Raw genomic sequence first — 25,937 nt, 5'->3', positions numbered from 1 at the left:
TTCTTTTTAGATGATTATTGTTGCACTGTAAGCCAGATTGTTTACTGAAAGTTTTTTTTTTAATCTAACAAATGCCAGGTCACTACAATCCAAAATATTCAATATGTTAATGCATGCTCCCCAACACGACCTAACACATTTAAACAATACACCTAGGTTTGAAAATAATAAAAGCAATAGATTAACTGTTAAAATTTGGCTGTAACGTTTAGTCTTCCACCTTCCTTGAACATCAAATTAAGCCCATTAAAGGGGGAGGGGGAGGGTGTTATCAAGAAGCAGTAAAAGGAGAGCTTTTACCATAAGAACATAAGAATAGCCATAATGGGTCAGACCAATGGTCTATCTAACCTAGTATCTTGCTTAAAACAACAGTGACCAATTCAGGCCACAAGTACCTGGCAGAAACCCAATTAGTAGCAACATTCCATACTGCCAATCCCAGTGGATTACCCCATGTCCATCTCAATAAGAAACCATGGGCGTTTCCACCAGGTACTTGTCCAAACCTTTTTTTAAACCTAGATATGCTAACCACTGTTACCACATCCTCTGGCAGCGAGTTCCATAGCTTAACTATTCTTTGAGTGAAAAAATATTTCCAACTATTTGTTTTAAAAGTATTTCCATGTAATTTCATTGTGTCCCCTGGTCTTTGTACTTTTTTGAAAGAGTGAAAAATCAATTCATTTTTACCTGCTCTACACTACTCAGGATTTTATAGACCTCAATCATATCCCACCCCCCCCCCCCCTCCCAATCAGCCAACTCTTTTCCAAGCTGAAGAGCCCTAACCTCTTTAGCGCTTCCTGATATGGGAGGAGTTCCATCTCCTTTATCAATTTGGTTGCTCTTCTTTGAACCTTTTCTAATTCCGCTATATCTTTTTTGAGATATGGCAACCAGAACTGAACGCAAGACTCAAGGTCAGGTCACATCATGGAGTGATACAGAGGCATTATAATATTCTTGGTCTTATTTTGCATCCCCGTTCTAATAATTCCTAGCATCCTGTTTGCTTTTTTGGCCGCAACACACTGCAGAAGATTTCAGCATATTTTCTACAAATGACACCTAGATCTTTTTCTTGAGTGTCGACTCCTAAGGTGGACCCTAACATCAGGTAACTATGATTCTTCCCAATGTGCATCACTTTGCATTTCTCCACATTAAATTTCATCTGCCTTTTGGATGCCCAGTCTTCCAGTTTCCTAAGGTCTTCCTGCAGTTTTTCACAATCCACATATGTTTTGACACCTTTGAATAGTTTTGTGTCAACTGTAAATTCATTCCGATTTGTTAAATAGCACCAGTCCCAGTACAGATCCCTGTGGCACTCCACTATTCACCCTTCTCCATTAAGAAAAATGGCCATTTAACCCTAACCTCTGTTTTCTGTCCAATAACCAATTCCTAATCCATAGAAGGACATTGCCTCCTTTCCCATGACTTTTTAATTTTCTCAGGGGTCTCGTGAGGAACTTTGTCAAAAGGTTTCGGAAAATCTAAATACACTACATTAACCGGCTCACCTTTATCCACATGTTTATTCAAGCCTTCAAAGAAATGAAGCAAATTGGTGAGGCAAGGCTTCTGTTGGCTGAACCTATGCTAACTCTCTCCCATTAAACCATGTATGTCTATGTGTTCCATAATTTTATTCTTTATAATAGTTTCCACTATTTTACCTGGCACTGAAATCAGGTTCATAGGTCTGTAATTTCCCAGATCACTCCTGGAACCCTTTTTAAAAATCAGAATTACATTGGCCACCCTCCAACCTTAAGATAATATAGATGATTTTAACAGCAGATTACAGATCACTAAGCAAATCTGCAATTTCATATTTGAGTTCTTTCAGTACCACACCTTGAATGACCAAGAGGGGCATAATCGACCAGAAACGCCTATCTCCATGGGCGTTAATCTCCGAGAACGGGTCCGTGAAGGGGCGGAGTGAACCGTATTTTTTAAAAAAAATAGACGCCCATGCTTTATTCGCCAAGGTGTGAGCTGGGCGTTTTTGCTTTTCACCGATAATGGAAAATGAAATCGCCCAGCTCAAAAACGAATAAATGCAAGGCATTTGTTCGTGGGAGGGGCCAGGATTCATAGTGCACTGGTCCCCCTCACATGCCAGGACACCAACCGGGCACCCTAGGGGGCACTTTTACAAATAGAAAAAAAAAGGTAAAAGAGCTCCCAGGTGCATAGCACCCTTCCCTTGGGTGTTGAGCCCCCCAAATCCCCCTCAAAACCCACTGCCCACAAGTCTACACCAGTACTATAGCCCTAAGCGGTGAAGGGGGGCACCTACATGTGGGTACAGGGGGTTTGGGGGGGTTGGACGACTAGTAGCATTAAGCAGCACAATTGTAACAGGTAGGGGGGGGATGGGCCTGGGTCCACCTGCCTGACGTCCACTGCACCCCCTAACAACTGTTCCAGGGACCTGCATACTGCTGCTTGGGAGGAGGGTATGACATTTGAGGGTGAAAGTAAAAAGTTGTGAAACATCATTTGTTGTGGTGGGAGGGGGTTAGTGACCACTGGGGGAGTCAGGGGAGGTCATCCCCGACTCCCTCTGGGGGTCATCTGGTCATTTAGGGCACTTTTTGGGGCCTTATTCGTCAAAAAACAGGGTCCAGGAAAAGTGCCCTAAATTCTAGCTACAAACGCATCCATTATCGGCGAAGGGCGCCCATCTCTGTTCGGGTGATAACCACGCCCCAGTTCCGCCTTCACCACGCCTCCGACACTCCCCCGTCAACTTTGTCCGCATCCGCGACGGAGTGCAGTTGAAAGCGTCCAAAGTTCGGCTTTCGATTATGCCGCTTTATTTGTTTTTGTGAGAAGAACGCCCATCTCCCGATTTAGGTCGGAACTTGGGCGTTATTCTCGTTCGATTATAAGCTGGCAAGAGTATCAACAACCTGTGGTATTTCAATACTGCAAGTTGCTGACTCTCATGGCAAATAAATAACACTGCTTGCGAGCCACCTCACAAACAGCATTATTTCAGCAGCCAAGGAGCGTTGGACCGCAAAGACATGGTCCGATGCTCTTGGACCGCTGTGTAAGAGCCATTTAGCTGGCAACCACCACCCCTCTGATCCTTAAATCTGATCTTTACTAACACTGCCATCCCCAAGGCTCCCCCAGCCCTGGAAGTCCTATGGCCCTCTTAAGTTGGGGGGGGCCGGGAAGGATTGAGGATTGGGTGGGACTGCCAACTGAATGGCCCTTTAAGCAGTGGCCCCAGAAGAGAGCATCAGGCCACAGCTTTGAGTTCCACTGCCCCCAGGCAATAAAATAACCCCCGTTTATTTTACAGGCTATATCACTGCTTGCAGTGTGCACTTGGTGCACACCATAAGCCACAGAGTAGTATTTACATAGTAAGGAGCTGCTTTACACGCATTTGCATGTTTTGCCCCTCATTATTATGTAACCTGCAGTGACCTAAATATCCTTGCAATAGTCCAAGACAAGCTGCATTAGAACCCTTTAAGTCACATTTAGGGGCAAATAACATGACTTAAGGCCCTAACAGCTTGATAACTTCCCCCTCCCCCCCAGAACAGGAAGTGAATGGCATGTACAGTAGTATATTCTTTGAGATACCAAAGTCCCAGAAATATTGAGGCAGAACTCCTTGCCAATTTATCATCACTGTTCTGCATGCCCACACAGTCTATAGATTTGACTAATCACCTATCATTAACAAACCCAACCTGAAAAGACAGCTGAATATCATTCGCCCTACCTCCAGTTTAATATCATGGTCCTTTGCAAAGTCCTCCAGGTTTTCCCCACTGGGTGAGCGAGCTCTAGTAGTGGTGTTGACTGACAGATCCCCACGTGATATCAAGGTGCACATGTAAGCATCATGTGAGAAAACATCATGTCGAATAAACTCACTAAATAGCAACACCAGATTCACAAACTCCGTCTTCTCATATTCACTGCTGGGGTCAGCTAGCAACAAAACAAAATAACCAGCTATTAATTATACATTTTCAGCAGTAAATCACATTTAGGACAATTCTACAACTTGGCGCCTCAATGCCACGTGCAGAGCACCAATTCAATAACATCATCTTGGCGCCAAGATTCCATTGTAGAACACTGGTGCAAGTCGGCATCGACACTCCTATATTTAAGCTCAACTCCTTACACCAGGTCTAAGTCTGGCACAAGTCTGTGTGCCTAAGTGTGCATAAACTTATAGCATTCAATAAGTTGGCGCCACATTGTTAGCACCACCCATTATCTGCTCGTGTGTACACCCCCTCAAATGCTACCTTACAGAATAGTGCATACTGCATTCATGAGCGGAAAATTTTATTTTATTGAAAAACATTTTGGTAATTTCATGTTGTCTGATTCAGATAAGTACAAGGTTTTATAAGAACCTATTCTCTTTCTCGCTCTGTTGGGTGCTGTTGATGCCGCATGGTGACTCCATGGGAGCACTTGTCGCTCAGCAATAGGTTGTGTGGGCACATTTGTATAATGTAGTGCCAGGCAGGAGATGCAAAGGGAGAGGAATCACCAGTAGAAAAAAAGGAGGTGACAAAACCCCTGTATAGGACCCTGGTGAGGCCTCATTTAGAATACAGTGAAATCTAGGTTTTCGTTGACGTCGGTTTTCATTGATTTTTCGACTAGAAATTTGTCTCGGTTTTCGTCAGTTGCCTCGGATTTCGTTGAAAAAGAAGGACGTCCATCTCCCAATTTGTAGCGGAAGATAGACGTCTTTCTCCCGATTTTGGGCGTCCTCGTTAATTGCCCCGGTTTTCGTTGGTTTCGGATTTCGCCGATTGTTTTCGGACGGATTATCGACGAAAACCTTCACTGTATTGTGTACAAATCTGGAGACTGCACCTTCAAAAAGATATAAACAGGATGGAGTCAGTCCAGAAGGCGGGTACTAAAATGGTCTGTGGTCTTTCTCATAAAGAGTATGGGGATGAACTTAAAGATCCTCAATATGTATTCTTTGGAAGAAAGGCAGGAGATAGATATGACAGACATTTAAATGCCTATGCGGCATAAATGCACACAAGGCAGGTCTTTTTCTACTGAAAAGAAGCTCTGGAACAAGGGGGCATAGGAGAATGAAACTATCCCTTTTCACCTTCTCCTATGCCACCTTGTTCCAGAACTTCCTTTCAATTGAAAATTAACATGAGGAAAGGGTAGTGAATTTGTGGAACGGCCACCCGATACAAGTGGTGGACACAAAAACAGTGTCTGAATTCAAAAGAGCATGGGACAAGTACATAGGAGTGATAGGGAAAGTAGATGGCATGGATAGGCAGACTGGATAGGCCATATGGTCTTTATCTGCCAACATTTTTCTATGTGTCAGTTAAAGAATTGCCTTTATTGTGTATACCCCCTGATGCTTATATTGGAGCCTGGATAGAAAAATCTTATTCCCAAGATTTTTCTATCCAGGCTGCAATATAAGCATCAATTAAAAAAAAATTAAGAGAGATTCTACAGGATGTTAAGTTGGAAACTATTAATGTGGAATCTGCCAAACAAAGCCAAAGAAACAGGCTTAAATTTCAGGTTATTAGAAAGCAAAATTTATATTACTTGCACAGTTTAGAAACAGCACATTTTTCCAGGAATTATTTTCCTGCAACTTCACCCACGGTAAAGTAAAATACTGGGCTCAACCACTGCCCAAAATTACAAATGTAACTAGTAAAGAAGGGAGGCTATCGACTTGGAGGATAAAGGCACCATTCAGGAAAGTAAAAATAGTTACAACTATACAGTCTGCAGGGAGGTGAGAAAGAAGTAGAGAGTACTGTTCAGAGGAGTCACCAATCCGTTGAGACTTTTTGATTCTTTTTCAACTACTTTTTTTCATTGTTTTCTTATCCTTTCTTTTGTATATACTTTGAGAGCCCAATAGATGTGAATGTTATTATAATGAAGAAACAGTCTCACATTTACCTTTTTGCTTTTGATTTTACTGTGCCTGTCTAATTGAAGAGCTTAGTTCCAAAACCTGTTAAGAACAATCTATTCAGAAATGAGTTTATACCGGAACCAGACTGTCTTCATAGATAGACATTAAAAATGAGTAAAAATTGTAATAAAAGAGGCCTTTATCTGTAAGGAATATGATACTCAGTGAAAACATTTTTATGTCGACTAAAATTCTTGAAAATAAAAATGTTCATTTATCCAGGAAACAGGTTTTGGAACTAAGCTCTTCAAATACTAAATTTTAGCCAGTCATTAGTTTAATTTATTTAAGCTTAATACACTGCCTTTCATAAAATCAAAGCAGTTTATAATCCACTATAAAAACAACACGAGTGAAAGGAAATAGGAACTCCAACTTAAATAGGAAAGGAAATAAGAAAAGCCAAGAAAAGAGCAAGGATCATATAAAATAAAATATGAGCACACACAGCTGCTCATACGCCAGACAGTACATCACAAGTCAAAAGCTAAAGGGAAAGGCAACAGTAAATAAGTGTGTCTTTAAGGCAATCTTAAAACACCAGTAAGCTTGTTCAGTGCGAAGGGCAAAAGGTCAAGCATTCCATAAAGATAGACTCAAAGAGGAGAAAGCTGAATGGTGATATGATTGAAGTCTGGTACAAGCCACTGCAGGGTTAACGAATTGATTTTGTGTTGACGAGCGAAGAGAGCGTAATAGGTCTACATGGGATGATTCAAGGCGATATATATAAGGTGGGATCTGCGTGTAAAGTATTTTCTGGGTAAGGAAAAGTGAATGGAAGCCAGTGATGTTGATTACGCACAGGACAGATATGATAAAAACACCTAAAACCTAAGATGATGCGCATGAAAGTGTTCTGAACTACCTAATCTTTTTTTTTCTTCATTTAAATTTTTATTGAAACTTTTTCCAGCAAAGGGTCACAAAGTGAAAACAATAAGAACCAACAATAAAACCACTATCAACAGCAAAAAACAACAGTTCAAGCAGCATCCCCTTGCCTAAACCCACCTTCCCTCTCCCGTCCTCCCCCATCATCCGCAAAACTAAGATAAGCATCATACACTGTGAAGGCTACCACAAATCATCAATAATATCAACAACTTGTAGTGAAATAGGAGTGCAATGGTGCCCACAAGCAGTCAAATTGCTTTTCCTTATCATGTTTAATAGCCATTAATTTTTTTCATCAAGTACAGATATCGCAAACAAGTCCTCCAGTCCACCAAAGTAGGAGTGTGAGGTGCCTTCCACAGCCTAGCAATTGCACATCTGGCAGCTGCTAAACAGTAAAAGAGGATCCAAATGTGAAGAAGCATTATTTTTAAAAGACATACATCTGGGGTAAAGGACCAGGACGATTCAGTTTAGAAATAATCTCCTTTCCGACTGCTGACCAGAATAGCGCACTCTCATCACATATGAAGATCTAACTGTAATCTTTTAAGGTGGATAGATGGTAGACCTGCATAAATGGTATTACAGTAGTCAAGTTTTGAAATTATTAATGCATCGAGGAGTATGGAAGAAACTGGGAAGAGAATGCAAATTGAAAAACTGGATTCTCCCCTCAAATTTCATCTGTTGGTCAAAGAGAGATGGGAATCAATAATGACTCCCAAGTACCTAAAGGAGTCAACCAGTTTAAGAGGGAAGCCTCAAATAGTAGGGGCTAAATTAGGTCCTGTGTATGCTTGGAAACCCAGAGAGATAGAGGTCTGGAGGGATTCAGAACCAAATGGTTCGAAGATAACCAATGATCCATAGAATCAATCTTGCAAATCAAAATAATTAGGAGAACCAACATCATAAAAGGAAACCAAAAGTATATCAGTAGCGTAAATGTAATATTTCAGTCCAGAAGTCTGAATCGGTAGAGCTAGAAGGGTCAGGAAGATATTAAAAAGAAGAAGTGAAACGATAGAACCTTGTAGACCACACTGTGTTATAGTGGACAAGGAGCAGAAATTCCTTGAGGAGTGTAACCACAAACTGGTGATCAGAGAAAAAAGATGTAATCTTTGGGGGATCTTTATTAGTCTGTGTGCGCATGGTGAGAGATGTTTCGGGAGACCTACAAGCTCATTTTCAAAGCACTTAGCCTCCCAAAGTTCCATAGAAACCTATAGAACTTAGCCTCCCAAAGTGCTTTGAAAATATGCCTCTTTGTGTGAATTTTGAACACAGACCTTAAATAAATTGTTTGTGCAATGGCCTTAATATTTGTGTATAGTGTGTTAATAAATTTATAACCATGTGAAAAAGGCAAAATGTTACAATAAAAACCATTGTAATAGCTGAAGGAAATCACAGGCCTATGTTTTCTGTTATTATAAATTGTGCAGTCAGTCATTGACGGAAAGCGGAGGAGTACGGTAGAAAGTACTCAGTGATACACACCGAAGGCCGTGGCAAGCATATAGAAGGGGAGTGATCTGCTCAGAAATTAAGTAATATGATCACGTAGAAGTTATGTAAATAAAAGGGCTGTGTCTTACGTAAAATCCCTGGCACATAGTATAGCCCTTTCATACAGGTAGAAACTGGTTTTGGGCAGAATTTGTTTTCATCAAGAGTGTGTAAAGACGTGAGAGGTCAGACATTGACCTCTTCAAGCTATCTCTTGACCACCTTTTGCTAAATACGCATGTCTGGACTGTATCCTTTTATGCAACTTCTGCCAAAATAGGTAGTGCTAAAAGGCATTACTCATTAAGTGAGGGGCAGTTAACAAGATTACTGTTATGTTACTAATCAGTATTACGTGTATGCCCTAACAAGCTTTGTATGTATTATCCTGGTTTGTACTTATGGAAATCACAATATTAGAACGCTACATAAGGTGCAGCACAAAGCTTTGTAATTCAGACAGAGAATCTGATTGTTGAATCCCGGTCTCTCAGCGCTGATACAATAAACACTTTCTTATAATGCTATGGGAACTCGTTATTTAGTTCTCTACCAGTGTTGAATGGGAATCTGTAGATTTTGAATTGAACTGTTTTGGATTGCTTGGGGATACCAGTTACCGCCAGGCAAGAGAATTTATTCTTGCTACAGTGCTGGGTTTTCTCTGTGGTCCCTTCAATGCCTCTTGATCTCTCACTTTTCTTTCTTCCTACCAGTATAAAGCCAATATAGCGTTATAGAACCTTTGAAGGTAGTTTAAGTGAATAATTTGGCCAAATATTTCAGCTTGCACTTTTGTTTCTTCCATCTCACAGCTGGGAATTTTTCTGTTCTTATCTCAGTGTTTCACTCTCAGGGTTGGTTTCAGGGATACTCTTCTTTTCAGTTTTGAAGGATCCTTGAACCCCTTCTGGGTGATGCCCCTCTTTCCTGGTTGAGGGGCTCCCATGTCTGTCCCATCATAGCCAGCGAGATTCATATTAAATCAAGCATACATTTCTGCTATTTTTCCAACATAAGATTAAATCTATGTAACTACGCTGGTACAAAGTACTTGACTTAGATCCCTACTATTTCTATCCGTTTCCTGCTCATTAACAGTCTTGTATCATCTACTCTGAAGCAAAGCTGAAGGAACACAATACTTACTTAATGAAGGGGCCTGCGAATTCAAAAACCTCAGAAGAACATTCTGAAAAACAGGAAGGTTGGATCCAGGAAGGGATGCAGATGAAATTGACTCCTTTTCATCTAGAACTTCTAATTCACCACATCTCTATGAACAGAGCAAATGAAAAATAAAATTAGTGCACCAGACAATCGTACTTTTTTTCATTAGTTTTCTTTTTCAGTTGTAAGTACCATCAAGAACTCTGGACTCCACCACGAACAACAGATAAAGAGCATGAAAAACCTCTTTTCACAAATTATTTTACAAGAATTCATTAATTTTCAGCAAAGCTTTCACATGTTTTTGTATCACAAATTTATATGAAAAGCAGTGAAATCATGCAAAGTTAGAGGCCCTTCTACTAAAATGCATTGCTTTGGGCTCAATGCGATATAGCAAAGAATTTGAACATGCTGCAAGCCCAGAACTAATGCTGCATCAAGGAGCATTGACACTATTTTTTTTTTTGTATTGCAAGTCGTGTGTTAACACTCAAATTATTGCATGGTACCTACTCCAGGTTAATGCGAAAGCACTTAACGCCTCCTAAATAGTAGGCAGTAAGTAATCTTATGCTAATGCTGCATTAGTTAGTTAGCACCTGGTAAGTTAACATGCTAGGTAACGCTCCAACAATGCCATACCCCATGATGGAGATTCTGAAAAGTTTTGATAAAACATAGTTAAACACACAAACTGGCAAACTACAGCAAAACCCCTTAATGCCATTGCGCAGTAGCCAGTTTCTGCATGTTAACTGTGTGTTAAGCGTTTAACACCCTGTTAGTAAAAGGGTCCATTAATGTGAAATCAGTGGCATATTCTTCCAAAAATAATGTATAAAATAGTATGGTAGTTGTGTTAGTCCACTTTTAAAGGTAATAAACAGAAATAAAACAAAACAAGACAATAGATAAAGATGATAAGTTTATCCAATAAAAATACTTTTTTAATGCATTTTTTTTTGACTAGCTAGTCCAAAATGTATAAAGTTAATACAATACAAAAAAGGTATCAACAAAGACTATGCAAAAATCAAAAATTGATGCATCATTAATAAATGCTTTTTTGGATATGAAGAAAATCAAACTTTTGTATCATAAAATGCTTATTAAAAAGGTTAAAAATGCACATTTATAAATATAAGCCACAGTGGTATGGCACAGCAGAGGCACTGAGAGCAATACAACGTAGACATGAAAGCAGCTACAATATCATCTACTGCTTAAACACTTTCAGAAGAATGTGTAGGACAAACTTTGCAGGCTATATTGGGCCTTGAAAAAAAGACAGCAGAAGTCAATACAGGGGAAACCAAGAAGTTATTTTGGACCTCATACAATCAGAAGGGATCTTTATTTCCTTTACCAGATACTTATGCATCCCCACTGTAAAGCGTATGGAATGTCCAATAATACAGACTGAGATCAGGAGGGACTAAACCGGGTGTTCTGCCCCTACTGCATGGGGCAGCTTGTGCTGTCTGTATGTGACAGATTATATGTTTCTATATTGATTAGGTTAGGTATATGAATCAGATCCTGCATTTCTGCGGTCCTCTGTGATTAGCTCTCATGAACACCTGTGTTTTGCTCTTTTGGAGCTTTGTAGTTACTGCTTGCCTCAGGTAATGCAGGGAGAACCAGAATTTTCCCCTCCCTCAGATTTCTCTCTTGAGAGAATTGAGAGAGATGAAAGCTTTATCTAGGTCTTAGATCCAGTGTGTAGAGAACATGAACCCTACACAACGAGGCAGTAAACTACTTCTTGATTTCTTCCTCTCAGGGTAGCAATTCATAGTGATTTTTTTTACATTATTTATTGCATTTGTATCCCACATTTTCCCACCTTTTTGCGGGTTCAGTGTGGCTTACAATATGAGTTGAATATTGGAAATACAATTGTTACAGATAGTTGTGGATAATATTATGCAGGGTTATGCGAAACAATTGGGGTGTCGTTAAGGGATGTAATAATGGAACATAGGCATTGCAACTTTGGAAGGAAACAATGGGAGCTTAGAGGCGATAGAAAGGCATGAAGTCATATGGTATATAACTTTCTGTGAGAAAAGGTATGAGTGATGTGATAATACGGGGATTGGAGTTCCGAGGTGAATGTACGATGCATTAGTGAACAGTAAGTGTGGACTTTATGTGTTTTGTTTCTTTCCGTAGACTTGTTCGAAAAGATGAGTCTTCAATAATCTGCGGAAGGAAGCTTGCTCGTTGGTTGTTCTTAGGTTGCGCGGCAGTGTATTCCAATACTGCGTGCTCATGTGAGAAAAGGTTGACGCGTGTAATGTTTTGTATTTCACGCCTTTGCTATTGGGGAAGTGGAGGTTAAGGAAGGTTCGGGATGATCTTTTGGCATTTCTGGTTGTGGTTGTGCAGTTACCTGTGCTTGTGGTATTATTAGTGCTGTGTTTCAGTATTTCAAGCACCTGTTACTGACAGTTCTCCCTACTGGAGAGGGGCTGATCACAGACTCAGACTTAATCTGTACGTACAGCATCCTAATCCATCTCAGCGCAACTGTAAGTGATTGAGTTGTTTATCTCATCATCAATTGTATTAAATAAAGAATGGAATTGAGAGGATTGGATACAATTCTTGGTAACAAGCAGTCCAGGTTTGCACCTCTGGGATATACAGAGCTAAAGTTAATGCTTTGTAGAAACCAGAAGAGTAAAAATTCAATTCATTATAGTGTTTGAGAGGATTCTTCATCATAAACCCTCAGTATTCAGATTGGCTTCAGTGAGAGCTAACTGCTACAGACATCAGTCAATTTGTGGAAGATTACTTGCTGATTAACTATGATAACTGTGTGGGAACTGTCAGGATTGAAATGTGATCAGTATAAATTAATCTGATGGTTCAAAATTGGGAAAATAAGCGTGTGATCAGAAGATGACAGGAAAGCTTTAGACTGCAGAAGCTGAACAGTGTTAATAGCTAAGTGTGCCATATAAGGAAATCTGTGAGCAACCCACTGCACTACGTTGGAAGCAAACGTACCAATTCTGACACAGCTAAGCTAGGTCAGTGCTCAGAGCTTGTAAGGAAAAAAAAAAAGGTTTACTTTTGTCAGTGTGATTGTATATAATGGAACAGCTCAGCAAAAAGGCAGAAAGTGAGCTGGCTGAACAGCAAGTTCAGAGTGAAATGGATGAGGCCTCACACACAATAAAAGAAACCCATGGGAGTAAAAAGGAGTGTTTCTAGACCTCACATACTATATAAACTCACAGAAAATATGTGGGAAATATACACTTCAGACACGATGTGACATCTGACTGAATTAAGTAGACAATGGCTCAAGGTACAGCAACTTACAAAGAAAGTGTCTGAATCTCCTGTGAACATTAGTTACCATTATAAAACAATTACAGTCTACTTTTAAGGCCTATCTTAAATTCTTAGTAAAGGCTAACAGTGCAGAAAGCCTGCATGAGTACAGTCTTCAAGAGAGCCTGCATTAAATGAATCACAGAGTAGTAACACGCAATTCAAAAGGCAGAATCAAATAGAGAGACTGTCAGAGATGACACATCAATATTCTGGTACTTCAAGGCATACCTCCAGTCACTCTTTAAGGTCACATAGATCAAGTCACTCAGTTTAGTTCACAGCCAACTCAACTGCCATTCAGGTATGGGCAAAAGAAGAGGCCGCTAAATTCTATGCACTCTACAGCAACAGGAAATAGCCATGAAGCTGCAGAAGATTAGAATAGCTAGTGGCACGTAAAAAGACCAATCTGGATGTTAATTTGGAGATACGATGCAGCAAGAAATGGAAGTCATTCTGGAAATACTGAAACAAGAGAAAGAAGCAGCTACAATTGAGGCCGAAGCTAAGGCGCTTAAGCAGCTACAAGACAGTATGGCAGGAACAGCCAGCTTAGCCCCATTACCTCTGTAGATCCTGCTCAGTGAACCGAAGCCTATGTGACAACCCATGTCTCAGCATGCAATAACGCACAGTCCAAGCCGACTCAGAGGGGTCCTCAGATTCTGAGGAAGCATGGCCCCTTTCTCCAGGGGCTATCTTCCCTGCAAGAAGCAAGCCTATGGTGCAACATGCCATGGAAACTAACCGCCAGCATAGAGATCCACACACTCAGACACATTACACTGGCTCACACTCTAGGTATACGCAACAAGAAAGATGCTTCACTTCAGCCACTGAGTCCAGTGCGAGTACAGTGCTACATGGCAACTAGGCACAAAAGAGAGTCAGGAAGTTGCTCTGAGAGACAGCACCAGATAAATGCCCTTTGCTCAAGCAGGAGGCACCTGAGCAGCCACACCCCACTGTTCAGAGAAACCCAAGCAAATAACCAGTCAAACAGCAAGTCTCCACCTGAAACTTCAGAAAGTGAAGATCTAGTAAGGTATCTGCCTTGCAAAGACTTGGGAGGTACAAAAGCTTACGCAATTCAAAAACGGTCCCAAGCTCTACAGGAGGTGGAAATCTGACTTCTACTACTACTTAACATTTCTAGAGCGCTACTAGGGTTACGCAGCGCTGTACAAAATAAACAAAGAAGGACGGTCCCTGCTCAAAGGAGCTTACAATCTAAAGAACGAAATGTCAAGTTGGGCAGTCTAGATTTCCTGGGTAGAGGTGTAGAGGTTAGGTGCCGAAGGCGACGTTGAAGAGGTGGGCTTTAAGCAGAGATTTGAAGATGGGCAGGGAGGGGGCCTGGCGTATGGCCTCGGGGAGTTTGTTCCACACGTTGGGTGAGGCGAGACAGAAAGGGCGGAGCCTGGAGTTGGCGGTGGTGGAGAAGGGTACTGAAAGGAGGGATTTGTCTTGAGAGCGGAGGTTACGGGTAGGAACGTAAGGGGAGATGAGGGTTGAGAGGTAAGGAGGGGCTGCAGATCGAGTACATTTGTAGGTTAGTAGCAGAAGCTTGAATTGAATGCGGTACCTGATCGGAAGCCAATGAAGTGACTTGAGGAGAGGGGTGATATGAGTGCATCGGTTCAGGCGGAAGATAAGACGTGCAGCAAGAGTTCTGAACGGATTAAAGGGGGGATAGGTGGCTAAGTGGGAGACCAGTGAGGAGTAGGTTGCAGTAGTCAAGGCGAGAGGTAACGAGAGTGTGGATGAGAGTTCGGGTGGTGTGCTCAGAGAGGAAAGGGCGGATTTTGCTAATGTTATAGAGGAAGAAGCGACAGGTCTTGGCTATCTGTTGGATATGCGCAGAGAAGGAGAGGGAGGAGTCAAAGATGACACCGAGGTTGCGGGCAGATGAGACGGGAACGATGAGGGTGTTATCAACCGAAATAGAGAGTGGAGGTAGAGGGGAAGTGGGTTTGGGTGGGAAGACAAGAAGTTCGGTCTTGGCCATGTTCAGTTTCAGGTGGCGGTTGGACATCCATGCAGCAATGTCGGATAAGCAGGCCGAAACATTGGCCTGGGTTTCCGCAGTGATGTCAGGTGTGGAGAGATAAAGCTGGGTGTCGTCAGCATAGAGATGATACTGGAAGCCATGAGACGAGATCAGGGAGCCCAGGGAAGAGGTGTAGATAGAGAAAAGAAGGGGTCCAAGGACAGAACCCTGAGGGACTCCAACAGAGAGCGGGATAGGTGTGGAGGAAGAACCATGAGAGTATACTCTGAAGGTACGATGAGAGAGATAAGAGGAGAACCAGGAGAGGACAGAGCCCTGGAACCCAAAAGAGGACAGTGTGTCAAGAAGTAAGTTGTGATTGACAGTGTCAAAAGCGGCGGATAGGTCGAGGAGAATGAGGATGGAGTAATGACCTTTGGATTTGGCAAGGAACAGGTCATTACAGACTTTGGATAATGCCGTTTCTGTCGAGTGAAGTGGGCGAAAGCCAGATTGAAGCGGATCGAGGATGGTATGATAGGCGAGAAAATCAATGCAACGGCTGTGAATGGCGCGTTCAAGTATTTTGGAGAGGAAGGGTAAGAGGTAGATGGAGCGGTAGTTGGAGGGACAAGTAGGGTCAAGTGAACGTTTTTTGAGGAGAGGTGTGACAACAGCATGCTTGAAGGTGTCAGGGACAGTTGCGGTGGCGAGAGAGAGAGGTTGAGGATATGACAGATGGGAGGGGTGATAGTGGGAGAGATGGTGGTAAGTAAGTTGGTGGGGATGGGGTCTGAGGAACAGGTGGTGCATTTCGAGGAGGAGAGAAGATGGGCAGTTTCCTCTTCGGTGATATCGGGAAAAGAGGAGAAGGAGGCCTTGGTTGATTTGTTGAGGGAGTGGGAGATAGGATGAAGGGGAGGAGAAGGTTTAGTGGTGAATTCGAGGTTGATCTTCTGGACCTTGTCGCGGAAGTAGTCAGCCAGTGATTGAGGAGAGAGTGAAGGGGGGGTGGGAGCGGAGGGCACTTTGAGGAGGGAGTTGAGGGTGGCGAAGAGACGACGAGGGTTAGAGCTGAGGGAATTAGTCAAGTGAGTGTAGTAGTCCTGTTTGGCGAGGAATAGGGAGGACTGAAAGGAGGATAGCATGAATTTGTAGTGAATGAAGTCAGTATGGGTGCGAGATTTCCTCCATAGGCGTTCAGCCGATCGGGAGCAGGAGCGAAGGTAACGGGTGCAAGGGTTAAGCCAGGGCTGGGGATTAGTGCGCCTAGTGGGACGGGAAACAGACGGTGCAAGGGTTTCAAGGGCGGAGGAGAGAGTGGCATTGTAGTTGGAGACAGCCTTGTTGACGGACTCGGAGGACGTGATGGACGGGAGGAGGCCAGAGATACTAGCGGATAAGGTGGGGGGGTCAACTGCCTGGAGATTCCTGGAAGTAGTAGTTAGGGTTGGGCGGGACTGAGGGGGAGGGTGATGAAGTGTGAATGTGATCAGGTGATGGTCAGAAATGGGAAGAGCGGAGACGCAGAGATTAGAGGGCGTGCAGGTAGAAGAGAGGACGAGATCAAGACAGTGACCAGATTTGTGAGTAGGGGTGGTGGAGCTCAGTTGGAGGTTGAAGGAGGAGGTTAGGGTGAGGAATTGAGAAGTGTATGAGTCAGAGGGGTTATCAGTGTGTATGTTGAAGTCACCAAGAATGAGGGATGGGGATGAGGGCTCGAGGAAAACGGAGAGCCAGGCATCGAAGTCAGTAAGGAAGGAAGGGAGGGACTTATCAGGGGGACGGTAGATGACTGCAACACGGAGTGGCAGCGGGTAGAATAGACGAATGGAATGGACTTCAAAGGATGAGAAGCAGTGAGACTGTGGTAGGAGGAGGGGTTGAAAACTGCAGGAGGGCGAAAGTAGTATGCCAACGCCGCCGCCGCGGCTAGCTGTGCAGGGCGAATGGGAGAAAAGGTAGCCTCTGTGGCAAAGGGCTGCGACTGAGGCAGAGTTGTCGGGGGTGAGCCAGGTTTCGGTTAGGGCGAGCAGATGGAGGGAATGGGAGATGAAGAGATCATGGGTGAAGGTAAGTTTGTTGCAGATTGAGTGGGCATTCCACAGGGCACACGAGAAGGGGAGGGAGGAAGGGGGGGAGGAGGGGAATGGAGATGAGATTGGAGATATCGTGGGAATGCTTGCATAGATGAGACTTCTAGGATGCTACCGCAGTTATGAAGCTTATTCCAAAGCAATAAACGAATATGATACTGAATTGGCTAGGAAAGGAATCAGCTAAACATGTGAAAGGGTTGAAACATGTATATCTGAATGACCCTGCAAAGGATTAAGAGATATGTGAGGAAGACTTGAACAGTACTATGTCAGCCCAGATGCTACAGAAGACTCACTGTTCAAAAGAATGGACAACTTTCCAAAAATATCTGGTAAGGACAACCATAAGCTGCTGGAGTTAGGAGACCTCCTTCAAGAGCTAGAAGCAGTCAAAGCAGAACAGAGCTTCCCAGGCCTTGATCAATTGGAATCAGCTTGAGGCACAAAGTCCATCTTAGAAAAGCTACCATATGACATGAGAGAGAAATGTTCAGCAGTGGATGTGCAGTTACCTGTGCTGTGCTATGGTAGTGTTAGTGATGTGTTTCAGTATTTCAAGCACCAGTCGCTAACAGTTCTCCCTGCTGAAGAGGGGCTGATCACAGACTCGGACTCAATCTGTATGTACAGAATCCTAACCCATCTCAGCACAACTGTAAGTAACTGAGATGTTTATCTTGTCATCAACTGTATTAAAAAAAGAATGGAATTGAGAGGACTGTACTCAATTCTTGGTAATAAGCAGCCCCGGGTTTAAGTCTACGAATAGACTCAGTATTTAAAACTAACTTGAGGTCATAAGACCACAGGTGTCCAACCTCGGTTCTCGAGGGCTGAACCCAGTCGGGTTTTTAGGATTTCCCCAATGAATATGCATGAGATTTATTTGCCAGCACTACCTCCACTATATGCGAACAGATCTCATGCATATTTATTTTGGAAATCCTGAGAAACCAACCAGGCAAGGGCCAAGGTTGGATACCCCTAGATTAAAATGCTTGCTAAGCTGCACCCCACAGAAATCACTACTACAAAGTTTTAGTCTGTTTGACAAAGTCTGAGAAAGGCGTGGGAAGGAGCAGGGGTGTGTCCTGTACATTCTGCCTTGAGCGGTCAGTTGGGAGGGGCTGTAATCTACAGGCCTGCTCCAAGTTCTCCCCAAATAGACCAGCAATGAAGCCAGGGAAGAATGGAGCTGGTCTTTGGTTTTGAGTCCCTGTGGTGGTGGAAGCAGAGAACTCGATAGAGGAGTTTTCAGGAGCAATTCTGACTTTTGGATTAGTCTAAAGCTGAATTTCTAAAGGTGTCTAATAAAAGAGGAGAAGGGAAAAAGCTGCCCACATGGTTCTGCATCCAGAGATCCAAGGGATTCTAGGAAAAGTAAAGGACAGGAGTTTCTAAGGAAAAATATTCAAACACAGGACCCCGTTTAGGGTCCTTAAACTTTAGGAAGTCCAACGAGGAAAGAGAACCTCAGATACACAGAGGGGTTTGCTACAGTAACAAAAGAGTAAAGGAGACTAAATCTAACACCAATTCTACTTTACAGCACTAATACCAGATTTCATGTTATTAAATTTTGGTCAGAGACTCTGGGCTTGATATTTCTCCCACCATCAAAGAATCCGTGAAGGTTTCGAAAGCTCACAGAGTGTAGACCTGGAACCTAGTAAACCCTCCAAGTAAATGCACACCCAGAAACGGGGCTACAATTATTTGAAATTCTAATCCACTAACAGTTCTTGTGCACCAGTATTGACCATTCCCTGAAGTCTAAAAGTATGCATTGTGCAAGATGATGCATATTTATACAGTAGGCATGCAAAGGGGCAGAGTTTGGACATAGCATGGGATGTCACACTTTACCTGTGTATTTTATAAAATACACATGTAAAGTACATGGTAACATTTGCATCTACTCTCAAGCAGGCATAATGTCTGTGTCTTGAACGTAGGTGTTATTGTGGCTGGATTTGCACTAGTATTTTTTAAAGTCATAAGTGCTTATGTTTCTTTATAAAACACAGCCAAAATAGGTGCCTTCCTACTCACTTAACCAAGGCACCACATTATAAAATTACTCACTTTGCCCATGCTGAAATCAATATATCTTGTGTTCACTTCTGGCAGTTAGCATAGAAAGGGCCTCATCTATATTAAAGGTGCATGATAATATTTTCTCCATTATAAAAGAGTAGCCTAATGGTTAGTAGAGCAGCTACTAACCCAAGGAAGCCAGGGGTTCAAATCCTAATGGTACTCCCTCCTCCCCCACTTTTCACCCTGGTATGTTATACCCAAGTTCTTTCCCTTCCCTTTTCACTTAAGGTTACCAAATTGAAAGAGGGCCTTATGAGAATGGGAAACTGGGCATCCAAATGGCAGATGACATTTAATGTGAGCAAGTGATGCATGTAGGAAAAGAGAAACCCAACTTTAGATACATGATGCAAGTTTCCACATTAGGAGTCACTGCCCAGAAAAAGGATCTAGGTGTCATCGTTAATGATGTATTGAAACCCTCCACTCAAAAGACAGAAAGGAATTGATAACAGAACTGAGATTATAATAATTCCTTTGTATCACTACTACTACTACTACTATTTAGCATTTCTATAGCGCTACAAGGCGTACGCAGCGCTGCACAAACATAGAAGAAAGACAGTCCCTGCTCAAAGAGCTTACAATCTAATAGACAAAAAATAAAGTAAGCAAATCAAATCAATTAATGTGTACAGGAAGGAGGCGAGGAGGGTAGGTGGAGGCGAGTGGTTACAAGCGATTGCACCTCGATTACTGTGTGCAATCCTGGTTACCACATCTCAGAAAAAATATAGTTCAATTAGTGGAGAAGTGGCCTAGTGGTTAGGGTGGTGGACTTTGATCCTGAGGAACTGAGTTCGATTCCCACTTCAGGCACAGGCAGCTCCTTGTGACTCTGGGCAAGTCACTTAACCCTCCATTGCCCCATGTAAGCCGCATTGAGCCTGCCATGAGTGGAAAAGCACGAGGTACAAATGTAACAAAATAAATAAAAATAAATAAAAGGTACAGAAAATGGCAACAAAAATGATAAAGAGGATAAGATGACTACTCTATCAGGAATAGCTAAAAAGGCTCGGGCTCTTCAGTCTGGAGAAGAGACAGCTAAGGAGAGATAATATAGAGATCTATAAAATACTGAGTGGACTGGAATGGGTAGACATGAATTGCTTGTTTAGGAGGTCTTTTACTAAGCCACTGTAGTGTTTTTAGACCACAGTAGAAATCAGCTGGCGGAAAACGCCGAGATGCCCATAGGGATATAATGGACGTCTCAGTGTTTACTGCCAGATGATTTCTACCAAGTCTTAGTAAAAGACCTCCCCCTTACTATTTCTAAAAATACAAGGACTAGGGGGCATGCAATGAAGGCACTAAAGTAGTGCATTTAAAACAAATCAAAGAAAATATTTCTTCTCTCAACCTGCAATTAAACTCTGGAATCTGTTGCCAGAGAATGTGGTAAAAGCAGTTAGCATGGCAAGGTTTAAAAATGGTTTAGGCAATTTCCTAAACCAAAAATCTAAAAGCCATTATTAAGATGGACTTGGGAAAATCCACTGCTTATTTCCGAGTGTCTTTATGCAGAGTTCTGTGTTATTTTACAAAGTGTCTGGCAGTGGAAGGAGATCATTACTGTTCCAGAGGCAACCTCAAAATTTGAATATTATTTGTATAGTGAGTTGTGAGGGGAATCCTAGTTCCATTGCTGGGGGAATGTGTATTACTGAACTGAAGGTTCAGATTTTGTGATTCTGTGTAATCCTGTATAGATTCTAGACTACTCCCATAAAGAATAATTGGTTGAATTTATTTTATTTATTTGTAACATTTGTATCCCACATTTTCCCACATATTAGCAGGCTCAATGTGGCTTACAAAATACCGTAATGGTGAATGCCAAATGATGCTATAAACTAGGAGTGGGCTTTCTCATAAACAAGAAATTTGCCAAAGCCATTTGAAAGTTATCAGACACTGGGTGACCGAATAATGGCCATCCGAATCAAAGGAAAGCCCCATAACGTCACAGTCCTGCAAATATGTGCCCCAACAGCAGATGCACCTGAGGAAGAAATGGAAGAGTTCTATGGTGAACTTCAGGATGCTTTAAGCCAAACACCCAATAAGGACATTATCTACATTACTGGTGATTTCAGCTCCAAAGTGGAAACTATGCAGAACCCAAAATTGTTGAAAGATTTGGTTTTAGGAGAGCGGAATGAGGCAGATTGACTGGTTCAGTTCTGCCAAAAACATCAGCTAATGATCACCAACACTTGGTTTGAACAACCCAAACAGCAGTTATACACCTGAACATCATCAAGTGGAGAGCATAGAAACCAAATCAACTATATCCTTTGTTAGGAAAGGTGGCAGAGTTCAATCTTGACAGTGAAGACATACCTTGGTGCTGATTGTGGATCAGATCACCAGTTACCGGCACCCACAGTTAAACTCAGATTCTGCAATACCAATCGGCAGCTGCGTGCATCTGGTAGCGCTATATAAATGCTATTAGTAGTAGTAAAGAGACTTGATACAGACAAGAACAGCGCCAGCTACACAGTTGAAATAAGGAACAGATTTGACCATCTCCCCATGGAAGAAACACACCCAAATAAACTGTGAGAAGAAGTGAAAATGCACATCCTCGAAACAGCATTAGAACATATATCATACAAGAAACCAGTGGATTTCTGACTCAACCATCAGCACTGCAGAAGAGAGAAGGAATGTCAAAGCTACTGGGAACAGAAAAGATTTCAGAAGGTTAAATGCAGAATTCCAAAGAGAGGCCAGAAAGGGCAAAGAGCACTATTGGAATGGATCGTGTCAGAAGATGGAGGAAGCGAATAGGAAAGGTCACATGCGACAAATCTACACCCATGTGAAGAGGGCATGGTCAACATTCATGGCCCACAAGGCAACAGTTTGTGGGACAAATGGCCAGGAACTGTATGACCAACTAGCAAAATGTGATCGGTGGAAATAATATACAAAGAAGTTACATGAAGATGAACAACAGAATCATCTGATAGACAAGGATGAGACACTGGAGCAGAACCAAATATTCTGGAGGAAGAAGTCATGTGGGCAATGAAGCAATTAGCCAACTAAAAAGCCCATAAATTAATGGTATATCAACAGAATTGTTCAAGCCCATACGATTGGCAGCATTAACAGCATTATGCTAATGTATATGGAACACATGTGAGTGGCCAAAAGAATGGAAAAGATCAGTTTTCATCCGAATTCCAAAGAAGGGGGATACAAAGGACTGCACAAATTACTGCACCACAGCTCTGATACCACATGCAAGCAAAATCCTGCTGAAGATCATTCAACAGTGGTTCAATATAACCATCGACAGGGAGTTGTCAGACGTGCAAGCTGGCTTCAAGAAAGGCAGAGGCACTTGTGATCATATTGCAAACCTTCGATGGATTATGGAAAAAGCTAGGGAGTACCAGGATGATCTCTACATGTGTTTTATTGATTATTCGAAGGCATTTGATGTGATTGAGCACAGCAAGCTCTGGACCTGTCTGAAGGAGATGGGCACACCACCACACCTGATTGAACTCATAAGATCACTCTATCAAGATCAACAAGCTACAGTCCAAATGCCATATACAGACACAGATTGGTTCAAGATTGGAAAGGGCACATGACAAGGATGCATCCTGTCACCAGCTGCTTTCAACATATATGCTGAAACGGTCATGCGACAAGCAAGCCTGGATGAGTCCAAGATTGGCTTGAAAATAGATGGCAGAAACATCAACAATCTCCGATATGCTGATAATAACACCCTGCTGGCTGAAAATACGAAGGATCCTGAACATCTGATCAGGAAAGTCAAAGAAGAAAGTGAGAAGTTTGGACTGCACCTAAACATCAAAAAAAACAAAGATCATGACATTAGCAAAAAAAGTGAATGTTGACATCAAGATCAACAATGAAGAAATTGAAGTTGTCAAAAGATTTCATCTTTCTTGGCTCCAAAATTAATCACGATGGTGAGTGCACCTCTGAGATCAAGAGACGGCTGACACTTGGAAGAAGTGCTATAGTCAGCGTGAACAACATCTGGAAGAGCAAGGGCATCAGCCTGGCAACCAAATGTAGATTGTAGATAGGTCAGTGCAATAATCTTCCCAACTGCAACATATGGCTGTGAATCTTGGACGCTGAGAAAGGTAGACAGGCAAAAATTTCATACATTTGAATTATGGTGCTGGAGACGACTGTTACACATCCCATGGACAGCCAAAATAACAGACCAAGTAGTTCTGGAACATATCAAACCAAAAATCTCGCTGAAGGCCAAGGTAGCAAAACAAAAGCTCTCCTATTTTGGTCATATCATGCAAAGCAAGTCCCTTGAAAAAGACATCATGCTTGGAATGGTTAGTGGCAAAAGAAAAAGAGGCCGCCCAAGAATTTGCTGGATAGATACTATCAAGGAAGATACTGGAATGAACACAGCAGAACTGAAAGAAGCTGTGAGAGATCAGAAGGCATGGCAAACACTGATCCATTGAGTGACAGAGTCGTACTCAACTGACTGGATAAGGAAAGAAGGCTATAAGCTAGAATGGTAGGTTTTACTGGATGGACAATACTGGCTGGAGGGGGGGGGGGGTTCTTTACACATAGAAGTCCCTTAGTACTTTTTCATGTACTGTCTTTTACAACTAAGGAGAGAAGGGACTGTGATGCAGTCTGTGTGATGTATGGAAACGTCACTTTGACCTGTGAGCCTATTGCAAACCCAAATACTTCTGACTAGAGATGCCACTTTCTTGCTGGCTTCTCCGTTTCCACCCTGAGAAAATCATGCAGTTCCAGAAAGTGCTGAAGAGCACCAATGCCAGTACTCCTGAAGACCCTGATAACATTTATGAGAATAGGATCCCCCTATCTAGAGAGGAGTATCAAGGATTAAGAATGTAAGCAGAAAATAGAAAAGAATGGCCTAAGCAGCTTGTAAGGTTGCCTGTGATAAACATATCCAGTACAGTTGTTAGGGACAAGAACACTGAGCCAAGTATGTGATAAGCCCATCCTTGTATTAAGTACAAATCCTTCTACGCATCCAATTTTTCCTTTTCAGGTACCCAGCTTTGGAATGCTCTACCAAGACCCATCCGTACCATTAACGGCCGTTTGCCCTTCAGAAAAGCACTGAAGACCCATTTCTTCAAGATAGCCTACCCTAACGATTCAAACTAACCAAATCCTGCCCACATGATTCTTATTGACGATTGTTATACATTGACCATGTTTCCCATTATCCTTATTGCTATCCCATATCCATTCCTCTCCCTCTTCCTACGCCTACCTCCCAACGCTCATTTCCTTCTGCACCCTGTTCCTCCCATGTTCAATTTACTTATCCGTTAACCCCATTAATGTTGCGTTTACCACAAATTGTATATTCTTCTTATGACTTTGTAATTATTTATATTGTTACTATGTAAGCCGCATTGAGCCTGCCATGCGTGGGAAAGCGCAGGGTATAAATGTAATAAATAAATAATATAATTTTTTGCTTAGCCTTGACCTAATGCAATAAATGTACAGGTAATCAGTATCTATTTCCTGTTATTGCTTGCTTGCCTCACAATAACAATAGCTGAACTGCAAATGTATGTGGAACAAATGTCACAGATGTTCAAATAAAAGGAACAGAAGCGAAGTAGAGGGCTGAAGAGCTCAGGTGAATGTCTCTAGTTGGGAGAATACCATGAACCTCTTCCCAAAAGCTTTTGCCAATTAACCAACAGTTGTCTCTATGTGTGATATTCTCTCTCTTGGCCTGGGAGGCAAAGAGCTGAGCAGGGATCACAAGCAAACATTCCATGTGATCCTTCTCTACCCTTATAACTAAAGTGAGTTCAAATTTTTTGAAAAAAGAAAAAAAAAAAGTAGAGGGCAGAGGGTGTTATTCTGAATATCCACTCTGGGTGCAGAAACAGTCAGTCCCAGCTCTGCTGTTAAGTTTAAACTGTACAGAATGTTCAATATGCTACTTCCTGCCATCTAGGTGGACAGGACCAGACAGCTGTTCACATACAAGACACCGTCCTTTTGGAATGATATTAGCAATAGAAACACTTTCCTTGCTGTGGTTTTTAAGCACTAAAACCCTCTTCACTAACAGTTTAGACAGAAGATTGTAAGACCAAGGTTCCGTGCATACAGTCTACTATTTTTAACTTTTAAGTACAATGACTTAAATAAATAAAGAGTCAGCAAACACTAAACAGGTGTCAAAAATGCTCCGGGATTCAACTTTGCACAGTGCCAGGTGACACAGCTGCTTTAACACGATTGCAATTGGTATATGAAAATACCATGACACCTAAACCGTGGAAAGAATGACAAAGTAATTTGCTGTCTAGTTTTCAGTACAAACTTACTAGGAATCCAATGGGCCACTTATTGATCCAGCAGTATAGATGCTGTTACATTAACAGAAAAGACATTTTGGGGTTTGTTCAGACTGGAGATCACGGCTCTGAATATTGCTCCAAGGCTAGACAATGACAGTACGTACTTCTGCCTCGATTTCTGCTTGCCTCTTCTCCAGGAGTTTTGCCACAGCCATTGCTCTGTGCTTGCCAGAGCGTTTGCAGCTGACAGCCCACTCACAAAGCAGGGTTACCACAGCCTCATCGTTGGGGGCAACCTGTTGAAGAAGAAGAAAAGAAACTTGTGATTACCAACCAAATGCAATTATGCAAATGAAAATTGGCACCTACTATGAATAGCAGCTCTCACAGGCTACTATAGTGATTCACAGGCAGAGTACTGGAGTTTTCGTTTGCAGAAATGCACCACAGTTTCTTGTTACTCCTAAAATACCATTTCC

The 25,937-nt window shown here is 42.2% G+C and overlaps 1 protein-coding gene across 1 annotated transcript in view; it reads right to left on the bottom strand.

Moving 5' to 3' along the window:
- LOC115478360 (mediator of RNA polymerase II transcription subunit 12-like protein) overlaps positions 1–25,937 on the bottom strand; it is a 122,070-nt gene that overhangs the window by 5,082 nt on the left and 91,051 nt on the right. Inside the window, exons 11-13 of the mRNA XM_030215662.1 lie at positions 25,623–25,754; positions 9,551–9,677; positions 3,767–3,978 (exon numbers count right to left, since the gene is read on the bottom strand). Coding sequence (XP_030071522.1) covers positions 3,767–3,978; positions 9,551–9,677; positions 25,623–25,754 — 471 coding nt within the window. The remainder of the gene's footprint in view (positions 1–3,766; positions 3,979–9,550; positions 9,678–25,622; positions 25,755–25,937) is intronic.

The sequence above is a fragment of the Microcaecilia unicolor genome, chromosome 10 (genome assembly GCF_901765095.1).
Source record: "Microcaecilia unicolor chromosome 10, aMicUni1.1, whole genome shotgun sequence".
NCBI lineage: Eukaryota > Metazoa > Chordata > Amphibia > Gymnophiona > Siphonopidae > Microcaecilia > Microcaecilia unicolor.
Note: the sequence above shows the minus strand (reverse complement) of the source record. Positions and strands in the feature narration are given on the sequence as shown.